Here is a 19,609-nt window from a genome sequence, read left to right on the forward strand (position 1 = left end):
TTGCAGAACAGCTCAAACCCACAGAATTAAATCCAGATTGCATGGAACAAGCTGCAACTGATCGGATCATGGACACACAGATCAAGAACACTCGCCAACAGAATATCCAACTGTATCGAGTTGTCAAAGCGGGCCAACTCCTTCAGCAGGGCAAGTGGCTCACCAGGGAACAAGTTCAGCAGAAGTTTCCTCATCTCATGGAGGAGCTCAACGCAATGGGGACCATTGCTTCCTAAGGGGGGAGGAATGATCCAGGTGGATATTGGTGGCCACCTGCCAAGTCCACCTGGACCCCCACCATTGTCTTTCTCAGCATTTTCAATTTCCTTAATTGTAGCACAACTTACTATTTTTAGCAGTTTTTCGGGCCCTGAACTTCCGGAGCCGTTTTGAGGCCCTAAACGACGTTTTTTGGGGAATCCGGGGGCAACATGAGTCCATCTAGTGTTGCCCGTTCCAACAATGATAGTGCTCGGATAGATCTTTCTAATGAGCTATTGTACGCGTCAAACGGAGATCATATGCCAAAGTTACGACCCCGGGAAGTTGATGTACCAACTTACCCCCAAACGGGGCCCACAGTTTGGCGTTTCATCTCCTAGGGTTAGGTTTTGGAATGTTAAGGGTTTTTCCATTGTTTCTCAACAATAAATAGGCCTTCGAGCCTCATTGTAACACAGTTCAAAGGCATGTAGCCATCACATCTCTTCTCAGAGATAAGCTACCATCGCCCTAGCTAGTTTATTTCCATTTCTGTTTGTAAGCATATTTCAGTATTTTCCATTAATGAAATGAAGTATTATTTCCGCTGCATCTTTGTGTATATGGTTATCTCTGTAATTTGTTGCGTTCCTGTTTAAATCCGGATCAATTCCCATGTATGTTGGTGCCAAGCAGGTGGAACATTGCATGTATGAAGTGATGCAAGGCATAGAAGTTTGTTAAGGAGACCTGCTGAGTGTTCCAAGCTATGGTTAACCCTCCCGAGGCACCTGTTGCATCAACTGTAACTATTTGACATCCTGCCCAGGCTTTGGATAGTATGGATTCTAAAGCGCTGGAGCTACATTTTGTTTCTTGCATAAATATAATGTATGGTTGTTCTTTCTTAATCATTTTCTTCATCATTCTGTACTTCCTGGGACCGTTAAGTCCTCTTACATTCCATGAGATTAGCTTCATGGTTGACTGGTAGGTAGGGACCGATAATATTTGGTCAACTTAGAGCATCTACCTGATTCCACGAGCATTTCCCCAATTAAAATGGTGCGCTGTAAGTTTGTTTTCCTGCCTCTTTTCTTCCCCTCATTGATGATATGTTTTCCATCCCATCGACCTCCTTGTTGTATGCCCAGAGTGTTATGTTGATGCATTCGTGTGATCACTACCTCCAGATTCTCCAATTGTCTTTCCGGTATTGTGTCGAACTCCTTCCTTTTGCAAGCTTTCTCAAGACTGAAAATGTCTATTTCCCCAAGATCAAAGCTTTCTAGTTCTTCTTCCATTGATCTTTGTTGATTGCCTTCTTCCTGTTGAGTGAGAGACTGAGTAGGTTCAGCCTGAGTATCATCAATTTCCATTATCTTTTTGGACCATAGTACTTTGTGCTGAACAGGGTTTGTGTTGTTTTGCAGATCTGAAGCAGGCTTTGCAGAGGAGATGATATTCGAAGGATGACTAGTTTTGGAGTGGGTAGGAATGGTGGATGTATGATTATGTGGATCTATGCTTGTCTTTGCTGGCTTGGGCGTGTATGAATCAGGTTGTCCCAGATTTGTCAAGATATCAAAGTTGTTGCTTGAGGACGGCAAATCAGAGGCTGGCACAACAGTTTTGGGTGCTGAGGGGGGATTTTTAGTATGCCTTTTCCAACTAGCTACCTTGGTGAATCCATCGAAATCATATATGTTTCCAGTTTCTATGTTTCTAGGCGGCATGTTTAAGGGATAGTCATGAAAGAGGTGACCGTGAGCATGGCATCTCCTGCAACGAAAGGGTACATGTTCATAATCAAGGGGCTGAATCCATTCAAAGTCATCATGCAGTAGACTTACCGTGTCCGGTAGCGCATGGCCCAACTTCATGTAGACGCAGATCCGTGCATATGAAGTGTATCTTCGAAGCTTAGTTTCCTCTACAGCCTTAATGAACTCGCCTAAGCCATTGCCGATGGCTTTTAGAGAATCCTCTTCCCAGTATTCTAGTGGAAGCGAGTACATGTGGATCCAAACTGACGCCCAACTGAAGTCTTCTTTGTCAGGGTTAAATCTTTCTACCCAGTCTCGTAGATAAAGGCCTGCTGCGTTGAAGAAGTAGGGTCCTCCGTCCAGTACCCTGTTTCTATCTTCAAGGCAGTTGAAAGTGGCTGTGAAGAAGCCTTTAGGGCCCAGCTGTAGAGTTACGTGACCTTTGGGCTTTCACTTCAAAATTATCCAGCCTTGCAGGGATTTTTCAGTCGGCCAGAAACCTATAAATTTGCCAATCAGTGCATGATCTTTCATATATTGTATTTGTGCATTGATTCTATGGCTAGGCAGCTCAATCTTGGGCCTTTCTGTAGCAATGGATTTGCATGTTGGCGATGAGGCTTTCCTTTTTTGACCTGATGTTGCTTGTTTGTCCTCTGTCTCTTGTACCAGATTTTCTTGTTCATTCTTCTGCGTCTGCTGCGTAGGCCGTGCCTCAGACTTCTCTGGATTCTTTGTTCCGCCCTCTATTTGGTTTTCCGTAGTATTATTTTTGGGGGGAGGTGCTAATGCCTCCCCAATTGGACTGTTCATTATTCCTTGCGCTTAGAACTACAGTGCCAGTTTTGACAATGTTTTTGTCTGAGCTTGGAAGACTACAGGTTCAAGCTATACGCCATCGGTGGTTATGATAGGAACCCTAGTTCCTTAGTGCGCCATTGCAGCCTTGCCTTTCCTTCATAATCATTACTTATTGATCCACATTAACCTTGAAAGAGTATCACAATTATGAAACAAGTATGCATCAAAAGGTAGTGGGCTTAGCCTGGTTTAGACTAACTACTCGCACGACGAGCTACAACCTTGCTCGGGATCGAACACAAGACCAATCTATCATGACGAGGCTGACTTTACCACTACGCTGCCTCCACGACCTTATTTGGTGCTTGACTATTGATTATGTCATCTGGTTTATTTATTTAACATGGTATGTTTGCAAGTGGTTGAATGAATGATGAATTGCTTAATATGAGTATGTGTTCAAATGATTTTGTTTTAATATGATTGTACTAACATGTATGTGTTGACACAGTTGATATGTACTTGAATGTAGTTGATAGTTGTAGTATTATGTCTAATTACTATGGATTATGACATGATTGTTTGTAAAAGTTGATTTCAAATTGATAAATATGATTGTCTTGATATTGGAAACATGTGGTTGACATATGTGAGCATGATGCAGGGAGTTGCATGGCAAGAGAGATTGCCATGAATTGTGAAGAAGGCTTAGGTTGAGCTTTCCCTTGGATGCACTGGGAACCATGGGGATTGAGTCATGGTGTTTGTTGTTAGTCTTGTGCTTTTCTTCTTTTGTGATTTTCTTGCTCTTGATTTGCAAATTTGTTTATGTCTAGAGTATGGTCATACCACTTTGTTTGTGGAGTCGTGTTGTTATTGGTTTTCATGATTTTCTTGTTTTTGTTGTTTTCATTCTTACCTTTTATGTTTTGAGTCTTGGGAATTGGTTGGGAAAGAGGAAAGTTGATGGAAATCGAGAGAAGATGTGTGGTACCCAACCAATGATATAAGACCCAGATGAAGCTTTGTGCATGAGTAAGCATAGCGGAAGGTAAGACTATGACAATTGGTTGGACTGGTTGGGTCCATTGTGATAAATGGACAGTAGAAGCGCAGACACAATAAATGTAACCAGAAAAGGTAAAGTAAATAGATCATCGGTGTCATATGCTTTGGATATGTTGGGAACTATTTCTCTAAATGCTTGTGCATAAATAAGGAAGTTCTCTTAACCTAGACCTTATGTTATCTGGTAATTATTTTATGGTCATGATTATGTTGAAGTTTATATATGTATACATGTATGTATGTATGTATGTCATTGTTTGACAAGATCATGATTGTTTTATGCTAATGTTTATATATGCATGTATGTATCCATGTATCTATGCTACTATCTAACAGGGTTGTTAGGGATCATTCTTGTGGAGGAATGATTGCTTATGCAGGAGAACGACATGAAGAGGTTCCTGGTCTTATGAGGAATCAATTGGGAAGAGTAGTCATGACAAATATACGAGGTCAGTATCATGTGGATATGATTTGGTATTGTATACTTGTATTATGCCTATGTTTATGTTATGATAGGTAATGTTGAAGGATACATCAACAAAGTGAAAGCAGTGTGGTTTTCAGCATGCTAGGATAAGCATGGATGAGATACTGGAAGCAAGCTTTCTTTGTAAGGACAATGTGGTTTTGGATGTATGGTACTATTTTTATGCATATACTGTATATGTTGTACATGTTTCATATATATGTGTGCACATGCAGTGTTGTGTATATATAGTGTGTGTACATGTTTATGCAGTGTTATGTACAAGATGGTACAGATAGTGTTGTATGAATGTTACATATTCAATACCGGGTTTAAATGATGCTATGCGCATGTTGGATATGAAGTGTTGTGTATAGATGATGCTATATACGTGTTGGGTGTGCAATGCTATGTACAAGTGGTGTTGCGTGCATCTAGTACATTGGTATTATGTACATATGGTGTGGTGTGCATGATTGTACAAGTGGTGTTGTGTGCGTGTGGTGCTATGTACATATTGTACAAGTGGCGTTGTGTGCACGTGGTGTTAGGTACATGTTGTGCATGTAGCACTGTGTACATGTGGTGTCACATACATGTCGTGCATGTGGTACTGTGTACATGTGGTATTGTGTATGTATTGTATAGTGGTGTAGTGTACATGTGGCGTTTTGTACATGTTGTGCAAGTGGTGCCATGTACATGTGATGTTGTGCACACCTTGTGTAGGTGGTGCGGTATACCGGTGGTACTATGTACCTGTTGTACATATGGTATTGGTGTACGTGTGGCATTATGTGAATTTCATCCATGCTATGTTATGGGCATGTGGTATTATGTATGTTCATCATGTAGTCGTGGAATTGCATCATGTGTATTCGTTGTGTTGCAATTTGTGTAGGTACATGTATTGGGTGGTATTGCACATCGGGTATAGATGGATGCACTGTGTTGTACACTGGCTATAGGTGTATGTGTTGTACGTTAGGTGTAGGTGCATGTATTTCATGGTGTTGTGTGTCAGGTGTGGTTGTATGTGTGTGATGCACACTATGCGTATGTGAAACTGGTAGAGGAGAAGGCATTGGGTGTTTGTTGGGTGTGGCAACCGATCCGGTGTCTATACAAAAGAACAAAGGCAGAAGTAAGGATCGATGAAGGATAGGTATCAATATTTTAATTCAATTTTATTATGCATGAGATTTATGACTATGGTATATGATGATTATATGTGATCTATGATTTTGGTTTATGATCGTTACATGTGATTTATGATTTTGATCTATGATGGTTGTGTTTGAGCTAACCTGATGTGATATCTTTATATATGTTGATTTGGTCAAATATGCTAGTTTGACTTGTTGTGACAGGAAGCGAACATGATTGAAAATGTACCTTATTGATGAGCTACCAATGAGGTATGATGTGAATTTATTTTCAATTTATTTCAAATCTAATGGAAGTTATGTGTTTGGTACAGGAATTCATGAAATGCCCAATTGGGTAGTTGAAATCAACTACAAGAATTAGTAGCTTGATATGGTGGTTTGGTGGTTGCTTATGGTGGTTTGGTAGTTGCTTTATGATGGTTTAGTATTTGATTTATGTTGGTTTAATATATGCTTTATGGTGATTGATATATGCTTTATGATGGTTGATATATGCTTTATGATGATTTGATATATGCTTTATGTTGGTTGATACATGCTATATGATGTTTTGATATATGCCTTATGATGTTTTGATAGATGCTATATGATGATTAGTGTATGATTGATATATGTTTGGTATATTATTTGGCATATGTTTTGGTATATATATTTTGATGAGGTTTTTATATGTACACCCGTGTATGGATGTAAATACCGTAACGAGCTGTGTTATAAGGCTCCACTATGCAGTATGGGTGTTATGTTATTATGCTATCATGTGGTTATGTTATCATGATGTTATGATGTCATATGAGTTTTTAAGCAGGATGATCATTGTAAATACCGTAATGAGCTATGTTATAAAGCTCCACTATGCGGTATGTTGTCATGTTTCATGATGTTATGTCTTGAGTAGATCTTTCATTGTAAATACTGCATCGAGCTGGGTTATAAAGCTCCATGAGAAATATGTTTTCTGTCAGCAGGTTGCTTATATATATGTGTGATTGAACACTGAGGATGGTGTCCCCCAAGGGGGAGGGTTTTGTAACATCCATAGTGAAAATTCCATGTAAAAATATATAAATACCACAGATGATGGGACATGTATTCCAAGCTGAATGTTTGGCATGACATCCTAGGGGGTGTTCATTTGGTTGTTTATGGCTAAGGAAATTGGCAAAGGCAATGGCTAAGGCATTAAAGAGGAAAAAGGGTATTTTGGAACATTTATTTATGAAAATAATGTAAATCAGGAGAAAAGGAAGGTGAAAGGTCACATTTTGCATGTGAGGAGGAAATTGAAGAAAAATAATGGAAAATGAAGAAAATAGAGGCCTCATTAATAAAAAGGCTTATGAGGATCAGTGGATAAGACTTGGTCAGTTCAGTTTTGGAGCTCTCTCATTATTCTCTCTCTCTCTCTCATACACTTTGTTACTTAGAGTTTTCTTGGAGCACTTTTGGAGGGGGTGGCATACTTGGATTATTGGAGCAAGAAGGCAAGGATGAGAAGGAAAGCACAAGAGGGTGTCGGCATTAGTAGCTACATCATATTTTCTTGCTGGTACCGAGTTGCATGTATGATTTCTTCACTAGTTTTGGCATGCATGGCATATGCATGTGGTTTCTTGGTTATGATCTGTCATTGACATGGAGGATGACCGATATTGACAGTAAATTTCTTAGCCTTGCCATTTCATGGATATCCATGGTGATTGTGGGTTTACTTTCATTGCTTTGTTAGAGAGACTTGGCTCAGCCTATCTATGGTCGGGTGGAATGTGGTAGTCCCATCTCCGGTTGGTTCATTGCATTTATTAATGAAAAATAATTCATTCCCTTGATTTTCATGTGCAAATGTATTGACGTATATATGGATTTTGATGTCTGATATGTTTATTGTATTTATGTTCCTATTATGTTTTTTTTATATGCACATTTACCCCGGAGGTTGTTACACAAACCAAAATAGTTACATATAATAATATACATAGGCATAATATTCAATTTTTTTACAAAATACCTTGCTTTTGTTTCAGGGAAACCAAAATGGATGATTGTGCACAGGAGGATGTTAAGGAAAAGAAATCTTGGGTCCATCTAGTAATTAAAATTCTTGAAAATCCATCTGTATCTAGAGACGCAATGATCCAGTCTTTTAACCACTTCTCAAAAAAATATTGAGCCTTTTCCCTAGAGGTCATCGTCTCTTGCACAAGAATAATGTTTGAATTATGACTCCAGATAATCCTTTTGATGGAAAGTTACTTTTGGAGTCCCACAATCCACTAACCATTGAAGGAGAGGATTATCATGGGGGACCCTGAGACATGGCTTTTCTTGCTCCAAGGGCCCTAGATGTAGTGTATGCCAACGCAACTCTTTTCGCGCGAAATAGACTTCGTGTGCTCCCAGAAACATGCTCTGTTCATTTTCCAAAACATGCGAATTTCGAAAAAAAATTGACAGCCCAGTCAGCAGTCTACTGCTGACATGGAATAGATGACTATGTTTTCTTCACTAGATCTTATAATATGAATATTTACCATAAAGAAAATTACAAATAAGAAAAATTTAACAAGATAAGTCATCTCCTCAAACCTCTCTATTTTTCGACATTAAATCTATATCATATCTCAAAAGGGTTGTATCATTTTCTTTCATTTCAGAATAAATAAAAACCACAAACCAAAGAGAGCAGGAAGAGTGATTTATAACTAATCAATGTGTAACAACCCCTAGTTGATTTTCTATGTAAATAAAAATATAAGACCCAAGTCATGGGACACGTATTCCAAGTCGAATGTTGGTTGAAACATAGTGATGGGCATCACTAGTGATTAATTTATGACTATGGAAATTGACAAAGGAATTGGAAAATGAAAAGTGGCAATAATTGACATTTTATTTATGAAATAAATAAAAATCGGAGAAAACAAAGGTGAAGAGTCATAGATTTGCATGAGAGGGAAATTGAAGGAAAAATGAAGGAAAATGAAATAAATAGAGGCCTCGATGATAAAAAGGCTTTTGAGGATCAATTCATAGTTTTTTGTTGGTTATCCGTCTGACAGTTTTTGGGTGGAGTTCTCTTCTTTTCTCTCATACTCTTACATTGGATTTGGAGAAAGAAGGCAAAGGAAAGTAGGAAAACGCAAGGGAACAAGTGGATCAACAACTACATATGGATTGCTTTGCAGGTAATAGGTTGCATGTGAGATTTCCTTGCTAATTTATGGATGCATGGTATATGCATGTGATTTTTTGGTTATATGTTGTAATTGACATGGAAATTTCCTTGAATTGACAGTGGTTTTAGCCTTTCCTTTCCATTTCCTAGATAGCCACAGTGCTGTGGTTTTCTCCACTTGATTGTTTTCTGATTGGCGCTCATAATTCCTTATGGCCATGGGTTGGAACAAACACTTGGAAGCCCCGAAATAACTTGGGTTGAGTTACTAGTCCTGGAGCCTCGGTTGGGACAAACACTATAGAGCACTTGGTGGGTTGAGGTACTAGTTCTTTAAGTTGAGTTGGAAAAATGATCTAGAGCCCTAGAAGGTTGTTGGTTGAGTTACTAGTTCTTGAAGCCCTTGACAACTTGGGTAGAGACTGATATGGTTGGTGTTAGTGATGTCTGACCATGGAGGTGGAGCCACTATGGTTGAGGATTGAGGTGGTTTGGCCTCTAGAAGCCATGGTTTGGTTTAGTACTGGTTATTCCATGAGATACCACATTCATGCTTGGAATATGGCATAGGGGTGATTGGCTGAAAGAAAGAGTTGGTTCAACCTAATCTATGGTCGAGTGGTATGTGGAAGTCCCTAAGTTGGTTGGTATTTTCCTATGTTAATATGAGACATTTCCTTATTATGATATATGAGTGTTTGTAGTATTATATTGGTGATATTATGGTTGAGTTGCCATGTTTTATGTGTTGGTTATTTTCTGGTTATATGCTAATATGAACGTATGGACTAATAAGTGTTGTTGCAGCTATGTGGAGAGGGCATAGAGCCTTCTTGGTGATTCTCATATGAATCTCAAACTATTATGATCAGATATGCATTTATGAGTTGTATCTTACATGTTTTCCATGTGTTTGACATAATTTTTAGTGTGTTCTAGACGTTCTAGGTCAAGTTCTGGATTCAAGTTTGAATTTTTGGCTTTTTCCTCATATCAATAATGATTATGGAAAGTCTCAGACAACTATGGGCAGTGGTCTGGATGATGACCTGGAAATGTGGCTCAAATATTGGGATTGCACCCTCTAAATTGGAGATTTTGGGCTATAACTGCATGGAAGTAGTGTCATGCATGTGGTTGGGGCTTAAGATGTGATAAAAACAACCTCAACTCAAGGTTTGGTCACCTAAGTGGTCCTTTGGTCCTTGAGTGTCCTATAGCCCTAATTGATGTTTGTGAGAAGTTAGTTGTCGACCCCAATTTCATAACTGAAACTTGGAGGTTAGGTCATGTCATAGTAACTCTTCGTCTCATGTTTACCTTAGCAAGTCAGTGAAATCAGGTAAATGTGGGATGGGGTGGTTACACAATGACATGCTTTTCAATGTTCAGATTATGATGATCACATCCACTAAGATATAAGTGGTTTCCCAAACCTTAAGAAGGCAAGAGATTAATCATAATTCTTTAACATTTTATTCCTTTGCTCAAAGGAACCGCGAGAAGTGTTTTCAAAACACCATATTTTTGTTGAGTTAAAAGGTCAAGAAGGTTGGTGACATATGTTTTGAAAATTAAATCAAATGTGATTATAAAATGGACAAACTAAACAAAATTTCTTTTCATCTTCAACTCTTCTAACAACATTGTTAGAACTTTTATAATTTAAAAAATATTGATATGTGTAAACATATTATCTTAAATACTATTATGATGGTTGACTTCTAAATAATAATAATAATCTCCTTACTCTTGATTACCAAGTCATTTTTTAAAGTAAAGAATCTAAAAAACATGTTATAAGTACATGAATACGGTGCGTTTAAAAAAATCCAAGCAAAAGAAAAATGTAAAATAAAATAATCTAATTATGTAACTTCAATAATTTCTCTTTCCCCTCTCATCCCCTTTATATATATATGCCTTTATCCTCTTAATGTAGGAGTAAAATTTAAGATCAATTAATTTTTTTCTATTTTATTAGTTATTGATTAGGTTAAGGATGTCTTGTAAAAAAAATAGATGAACATTTGGTGGCATCTCACTACTCATTTTTATATATGTTCATTTGTATATATGAACATTTTGTATCTAGTTTTTAATTTTTTAAATTTATTTAGTTAAAATGATAGTAGTAAAAATAAACAGTCTGTGCTGTAACTCCAGCGTGTCGCTCCAACCACTACCATGACCGTTTCAAAACAAGTCAACAGCACGCGGTTCCCAGCTGACAGAAATAGTGTGATCGATCAGGTAATCCGTGTCGGCGACAGAATCAGGCATGTGAGGAGGATTTTGCCCGGATATGTATACAGGAATCCGTCTAGAAACGCGAAATGGCACAGGCTCTCAAGAGAGGATCGTCCTTTCAGATCGAACCTCCATACCAAGCAAGATATGCAACTGATCACACAGCGGATCAGCAACAATCCCAAGACATCCAGGTCGACAGCTTCCCGCCTTCGAAGCAATCAGACCGATTCTATAAATGCAATAGAAGACAGAGCTCAACATCGCATTAAGCATAGTGGTTTGGGTGATTGGCAAAGTGCTCAATTCATCACTGCTCGAATCACAGTAGCAGCCTCGCTCAGCTACGTTTGTGCTTCAGAGCCTCGAATTTTAGTGGCTAGTATATCAAACAGGACGTTGCCGGAGATAAATATGAATCGAACAGAGGACTGTCTTCATTGCGCAGACCTCCAAGCGGAATTCGAGGAGCTGAGAGCGCAGCAGCGTATCATGGAAGATCAGGTCAAGAGTCTGGAAACAAGAATGGAGGACCAGTATAGAATACTGAATGAAAAATACAGAGCAGAAATCAATCTCTTTCTGCATAGAGTATCTTCTCTCTACGAACAGTTCAGAAATTTGGCAAATCGCTGTAGCCATGCAGAAGAGTCAATCTCAATCCTCCAGTACATGATGGATAAGAAGAACAAGGCTGCCCCCAGCTCCTCCAGTGCAAAACAGGCTGATCCAGACCCAAATCCAGAGGAGTCCACGGCCAGGCAGATCAGTCACATTGAAATAGACTAATTATGATGTGTAGTTGTAAGTTTTGGTCTCTGCAGTTTGTTAGGATTTATAGTAGTTTAAGAAATTTTAGAGGAAGAACTACTAGGACAAGGATCAAGGAAGGGAACCTTTTTGTAATTCCTCTGATCCATGATAACAAGAAAGTATTGTATGTATGGAGAACTGACTCCTTTTTTCAGTCCATAATATAGCATCCGAAATTTGTCTAAAAAAAAAGATAGTAGTAAAAATAAAATTATTTGAAAAAAAATAAAAAATAAAAAATTATTAAAAATTTATATATTTAAAATTTAGATTATATTTTTATATTAAAATGAATTGATATATTCAAAAAAGTTTTTAGCTATAGTTGAGTTACAAATGTTGTTATTTGAAAATGATTTTAAATGATTAATTAATTAAACTTTATAATTTGACTAGTTAAATATATCGTTAACTAAATATTTATATTTAAATTAACATTATATATTGTTGGACACCTAATCCTAAAGGGTTAGTGTGGAAGCCGAAAAGACTAAGCAGTCCAAGAGACCTTGGGATCTGAAACCCAAGAGTCACATATTTGTACTATAAATGTATATCTATTGTTAATAAAAAATGAACTCACTGATTTATCATTCATATCTTTTGTGCTGTCCATCTGTGTTTAACATGGTATCAGAGCGGGCGATCTCCTGCCCTGCTCAAACATGAGCCACTTGTTTTTCGTGGCCTTTCTTACATGCCAGTCCTGTACATTCATATAATTGTCAGTACTGCTATATTAGGAGGTGCCTGACAGTCCCTGCGATTCTTGACCTACCACTCTGTTGTTTACCAAATATGCATCTGTTAGCGTGCATGCAATTCTGAAATTACTCAGAAATTTGTGGCGACCATAACGCATCTGCCATAACGCTCTGGCGCATCAGCGCTGTCATCTTCCATAACCGCTCCTGCATGAAATCATTTGCTGTCGGTCTGTCCACTGTTCTGCTCCGTCTCTGGGCTCTGTCCACTAACGCATCTGCCACGCCTGTGCTGCCCTAACGCTCTCTCACCTAACGTTCTCTCACCTAACGCTCTCACCGGTCTGAGAGACTCCATACGCAGTTGGATTGTTGAACGCTGCCTGACAAAGAATTGTGGAAGAGCTTTTGGGTCATATTTCTCATCTGGGTGTTCTGGATAATCAGTCTTAATTACAATTCCCACTCGAACAGTATCAAATGTGAGATTGCTGTAAAATATTTCTCGCACATAACCCCCTCTTCCAGGACTAGTTTTGATCCTCATGCCACGTCTTGACTGCCAAACATGAACATTATCAACCGTGACATTGGAGACTCCTCCAGACATTTCACTCCAAATTGATACTGCTGCACTTACTCTGCTTCAAAGCACGAGATTCCGGATAAAAATGTTTGCAGATGGCCAAGCATATGCTATTCCATATTGATCCCAACCACTCTTTATTGCTATGCAATCATCGCCAACGCTTATGTAGCAGTTTTCAATAGTAACATTTTGACAAGAATCTGGATCAATTCCATCCGTATTTGGAGCATCAAGTGGGGCCAAGATAGTCAGCCCACTAATACGAACATTTTGACAGTCATATGGGTGAAGTGTCCAAAATGGAGAATTGCGCAGTGTGATGTTTGAAATCTCAATGTCGCTGCACCACATGAACTGCAGAAGAAGCCCTCTAATGTGTGTTTAACATCTTGAAGCTTTGGTCTACCACCGCTAGCATAACGTTTCCTACATTTCCTCAATGCTTCAGTTCTTTCCTACACGTTGTAACCTCCAACACCTCCCCGTCGACGTCACGGGTTCGAATCACCGCGCTTCGGTTTTCCTGCCGTCGTCTTTGGGTCCCTACTGAATATTGTGTTGGTTGAAATTCTCAAGTGGTAAAACTCAAATTCAAGGTTCGAGCTTCTAAAGTGCTACTTTGAAGAAATCATCGATGCTTTTGAGGACCAACAGCGGAACATGCAACCTTCCTTTGCAAGCATAACTCCTATCTACTGTCATTTTTCTGTTAAAATATGTCCCTGCGAACCAACAGAAGTTTAATGCATACAGTTCTATTTGCAATGAACGTTGAATGTACACTGGTGAAGCCGACTTGGGACAATCGAATTCGTGCGACGGTGTTGGGGATGTGCAGTGCTTCATGAGGCCCTGGTAAGGATTTTCAAGGGCCGATTTGGTGAGTCCACCCCTCCAAAAGGCATATCAAGTGATCTTCTTTCATGTCAACATCAAGAAGTTGCAAGTTCTTCATTTTGTAGCACTTCAGTCTTTCAGAAGTTTTCTCTGCAACGAAGGTATAGAGATTGCTGCCGCTGCGTTGGAGGTCTCTAAGTTTAGTGCGCGTTGAATAGTTTGTGTTGAGGAAGAGAATTGTTGGTCGTTTCTGTTCAAGTCATTTTGAATAGTTTGTGTTGACAAAGAGCATTTGTGCGTCGTTTCTGTTCAAGTCATTCTGTGCTGAGGAAGAGCATCATATCATGTTGAAGTGATTGGCCAGCAACGAATCACCATGAGGCTGAGAATAGCAGCGTAGGTATGCTGAGCTTATTCCCTGGACTGGCCAAGATCTCCTGAAGACAAAGAAACTGAACATTATTCTGGGGTGGTGTGACTTGTCTGAACATAGTTCGCTGGAGTAGATCGTGATCCTTCTGAGATAGGCATCTGAAGTGGTGTGAGTTATCGGTAGCTGCAGTACACTTCTAAAACTGATATCGGTTGATTCTGTGGTCAACATTTTTGTCAAATCTTGAAACCATGCGACTATCATCGACGGTTGCATAGAACGATCTTCTGAGTAGTGCTGGGCATTGGTTGATTTCGCGGGTCCATGCTCTGGTCAACTATTCTTTGTGGAAGCGTGGAACAATTTTGTGTGCATTTTGTAAATCAATCGATCTAACTTGTTTAGTGTTCCTGGAGCTGACTTAACTGTAGAATGACTATTCTCTGTGGCTGCAGCATGAAGCAACTCGGAAGCTGCACTGATTGATTGTTGAAGCAGTCTGACCTCCTTGGTAGCGATTCTAGAGTAGATTAATTGCAGATCGAATGCACGTTGGAGCTGTCATTGTCGTGAGGCACAAGCACAAAACCGAACTGGATAAATGTACAATGATCCTATGTTTCAAATGAATGAAGAGGGACAACAAATCTGATATGAAGGAGACCATCGTCGTATATATAGGTTCACATGCACCAGATTTGAGTATTCTGCCATAATTCTGTAGCAGACTGCCTATACAGAAGATTAAGTTTATTTTAGTGGCGTATGCAATCAGCTTGTTCAATTTCTTAATAGAAGGAGCCTATACCAGGTGTACTCCTCCAATAGCCTTGTAACTTCCTGGCCTAAAGCAATCTTTCTAAAGTTGGTTCGTGACCTGCATAGGCCAACTTTGTATTTTCTACAGCGACTTCCATAAAGAATGATCTAGCCCCAAGGCTACAAACTTGTATTTTCTGTGGTTGTTTCAGTTGAGCAGCATATCACTGTACCTGTGCTTGAAATCTTAATGAGTATAGACTATTGGAAGTGATGTTTGGTGATGTACCTCTGCTATAGAGGATCTCAAACTTCCTCATCTCATTGGATGTGTGGCTGTGAATATATTGAAGACACTCCATATTTATTTCCCTGTCTTGGAGCTGAATACGTTGCATATATTATCACTGTGGTGTTTCTCTATAATGATGGAGCTTCTTTGATGTTATAACACTTATCTACAGCCACTGTTCTTCCTAACGTTTGTTGGTATATTCTACTTCAGATCTCTGTTATTATTAGAGTTGATATATCAGAGGTATATGTAATCCATTCCTGTAGTTGAAGTTCGAATTTCAAAGAAGGAAGAAGTCATTTAGTTGTGCATCCATACAAAGCGTATCTTGGTATACCTGAGCATTTTAAGGGTGAAACATATATATTGTATCTGTGTTGGAAGGACTTTGAGCCTCTCATTCTTGCTGGACACAAATCTGTTTGTGGTTGGCTAAATTCTTAGCTGGAATTAGTTGAGTGTTCATTTCTTTGTTGAGACAATGGCTAGATTTCATGATGTATTAGAGTTACTGAATACACTAATACACTCCACTATTGGTGGGAAGGTAAATGTTAGCAAAGACACTCTTTGTGACATTCAGACCTGCCTGCATGATGCACAAGAAAAGATCGACTTTTTGCAGCTTGAATCACAGCTACAGCAAGAAGAGCTACACCATTCTGAACCTGTTTTTGTTCAGAACATTGAGACAACCACCCATCAGCAGCATGTTAATAATGGTACAGTTCATTCAAATAAAGCAGCAGTTGTATACGCAGATGCAGAAACTCAGTCTGCACTTCCCAAGCCCATCATCAGACCTTGGGAACAGCTTGTCCACAACAAGCACAAAACTGGTCTTGGATATGACAAGGACTTGTCCTTTCATATTCCAGACTACTCAAAGCCCATTCAGTTTCAGAGTGTTGGATTCATTGATGACAGTTCACCTGCTCTTCATGACAGTTCAGCTTCAGCTGTTCCAGATTCTGCTCCTCTTCCACAGCGACAACAACAACAACAAAAACAACAGATCGTGAAATGCCAACACTGTGACCGAGTTGGCCATTTGAAAGATCACTGTTTTGATCTTCATCCATGTAAGCACTGTCATAAAACCAGTCATTCTTCACACAAATGCTTCAGAAACAAACGTCCTGCAAGAACAAAGATTCATCTTGGATGGATCGCTTCTTAGCAATGGGCATCAACAGCCAAGAAGATATTCCAAACACATGTCAGAACTTGTTCCAGAATATTGAACAATCTTGCAGTTGAGTTTTCTCCATCATCTCACCTTGTATCTGACAGGGGGGGAAATGATGGTCATCTACAAGCTTCAAAGTCACATCAAGCGAGCCTGAGCCACAACCTGCCACACCAGTTTCCGAGTTGTAGCCAGAGACAAAGATGCCCGTGAACAGATTGAGAACACTTCCTCTAGCAAAAGACACCAGCTTCTTGCCAGTTTTGGAAGAGTTCCAGGAATTGCATTAAGCATTCCAGAGTTGTTGGTTATCCTTAAACCATCACAGGTTGAGACTTCCCTTTTCAGGTTGAAGTTTTACCTTTTATGTGGGGTGAGACCTCCTTTTTATGGTTGAAGGTTTCCCTCTTTAAAACAATAGGATCACTTCCTCTAGCAGAAAACTTCAGTTTCTTGCCAGTTTTGGAAGAGTTCCGGGAACTGCACTAAGCGTTCCAGTGTTGGTGGTCATCCTTAAACCACCGCCCTTTATACCAACATTTCATAGAGCACATTCAGCCTAGTGCTGCCATGCATTTTTTGCACATTTTGTATTACAGCTCTCTTCTTGGACTCATACATAACCCTTCGGATTAAGGGGGGAATGTTGGACACCTAATCCTAAAGGGTTAGTGTGGAAGCCGAAAAGACTGAGCAGTCCAAGAGACCTTGGGATCTGAAACCCAAGAGTCACATATTTGTACTATAAATGTATATCTATTGTTAATATATATTTATTTAAAAATAAAATAAATGTATTAAAATATTTATATATTTAAAATTTAAATTACATTTTTATTTAACTTAAACTAATTTTTTTGAAAATTTTATTATTGTTATTATGGTATGGACATTAAGCATTCTATTTGGTGAGAATCTTAATTTTGCGAATGATTTGATTTTTAACCATAAATTAAATATTAACAAAGATATAATTTACTTTGCACAAGTACAAAATTTAATTTGTAATTCATATATATTAATTGATTTAATTAATCTTTAAAATAAGATAAGATGAAATTAAAGAATCTTTTTTCCATTATAAGGTATTATCTCTCAAATTTAATCATGTCTATATTATTTTTTTTAAATATGACTATAAAAAATATTAATATTCAAATTACATAAATGAAGGTACCATATTTTATAAATACATGTTTACATGATGTTTATATTTCCATTATGCTTTACAACACATGTTTAAAGAACAATATTAATACTCTATAAAAAACAAAAACACTAAAAAAAACTTAAATTGGAAACACTGTAAAAATTCAAGTTACATCAATAAATGTATTATTTATTTATAATACATGTACATATTGATAAAAAATTAATTAAACTTATAACTCTGAAAAAGTTTTTAGATAAATAAAATAAAAATCAATTTTCCATAAAAACTAAAAAAAACCCAAAAAAACTTAACCGATTTTTTATAACAACATCAAAATAAAAATCAGTTTTTTCAAGAAAAATGAGAAAAAAATAAATTTAATTAAACTTACAACCCTGAATTCTTTTTACAACAAAAAAATAAATAAAATAAAAATCTTTTTTTTCAAGCAAACTCAAAAAACATTGTTAATAACAACAGAAAAATAAAAATCGTTTTCTCAAGAAAACCTAGAAATTTTCTTTCTAATTAAACTTACAACCCTGAAAACAGTTAAAACATATAATCACTTAAGTTTAAGCTCTACAAGATTTCGTAATTGATCTTAAATTATAAACACGTTACCATCTTTTGAATCGAAACGGCCAGGGTTCGAAACACAGAACTGACCAATGCAAATATCCTCTGAAAATCCTCATTGTGACGGAACCTCAAAGCCAGCCACCAAGGCCGCGGCGAAGCCTTTTTAGAATCGCCTCAGCCACCAGCGAGGCACTTCTTGGCCTCTTCCCTAAAATTTCGTTATACGTGCTCCACTTCGCCTCCTCCTTCTCCTCGATCCCTTGGATTTTTTCCTCGCAGAGGGCATAAAGGCCGGCGAGGCAGAAGAAATTGGCCTCCTCCTGGAGTTCGCGCAGGAGGCAGACGTCCTGCACCCACACGGTGCCGCTGCGTAGATAATTCAAGACGTGCGCGAACCTCTGACCATCTCTGTCGATTATGATGACGGAATTCTTGCTATTCTTATCATCTTTGGGCCAATGGCGGAGCACCAGGGCAGCGAGCATAGAATCTTTGTCCGCGCACAGAGTCTTCCGCGAGGTTTCGAACACTTGACCTCCCACCCGCAGCGTCAACCAGTCCTCCTCTTTGTCATTTCTTGGCTCTTCCTGCCAGTTGGGAAGGACAGTCTGCTTCATTGAGTCCGTCATTTTTCCTGATCAAAGCCTGAGTATTCTGTTTTGTCGGTGCTTTATGGACTGAATAGGATTCGAACCAGGAACTCGAGATTGAAAATGCTTTTGCAATCTGCGTGACACGTGTCTTCACCAATGGAAGTACAAGAATGAAATCACTAATCAGATTCAGAGGTTTATGGGTGGATGATATGTTTTAATTAATATGCTTATGTGTATTAATACATTTTATCCACTAATTTTATTAGGTATGGGCCGACATGAAAATAATGACTGAAATGTTTAACAACTACATTTTATTTACTAATTAATAAATTTAAATTTAAACCTCGGTAAAAAAGAAACTAAGAGTAACAAAAAAAAATAATGAAAAATCTAAAAAATAAAAAATAACTATACAAAACATTTAAATAACACGTGAAGAAATTGGATTCTTTTTAGCTCATGTTAGATCTATATTTTAGATGGATCTATGTTGGTATAAATTACATGATTGGTAGACATCAATCTATAATAAGCATAGAAGCACTTACTCTATGTACTAACATATCTTGCATATAACACGAGGTGATATGACATTTTTATAATTGATTAATTTGAGATACATTAATTAAAAGAACATAACTAACTTGGACATAAATCCAAACCATTGATCTATGCATATTATTATGAATATTTTTGCATATTTAGTGGAAGTTAAATTTCTATCATCCACTTAATAATTATTGATAATTAATTTAAAATTATGAAAAAACTATTCTGAAATAGACACGACTATGGGCGTAATCAAAATTCTAGGAGG

The 19,609-nt window shown here is 38.1% G+C and overlaps 1 protein-coding gene across 1 annotated transcript; it reads right to left on the reverse strand.

Moving 5' to 3' along the window:
• Positions 1-18,111: 18,111 nt before the first annotated feature.
• LOC149215855 (uncharacterized) lies at positions 18,112-18,974 on the reverse strand. Its single transcript, XM_089391100.1, has one exon. The coding sequence runs from the start codon at positions 18,820-18,822 to the stop codon at positions 18,322-18,324; it is 501 nt and encodes a 166-aa protein (XP_089247226.1). The 5' UTR covers positions 18,823-18,974; the 3' UTR covers positions 18,112-18,321.
• Between the last annotated feature and the right edge of the window lie 635 nt (positions 18,975-19,609).

Source organism: Pinus tabuliformis, chromosome 1_1 (assembly GCF_031772625.1).
Source record: "Pinus tabuliformis cultivar Carrire ecotype Pingquan chromosome 1_1, CPIR1, whole genome shotgun sequence".
NCBI lineage: Eukaryota > Viridiplantae > Streptophyta > Pinopsida > Pinales > Pinaceae > Pinus > Pinus tabuliformis.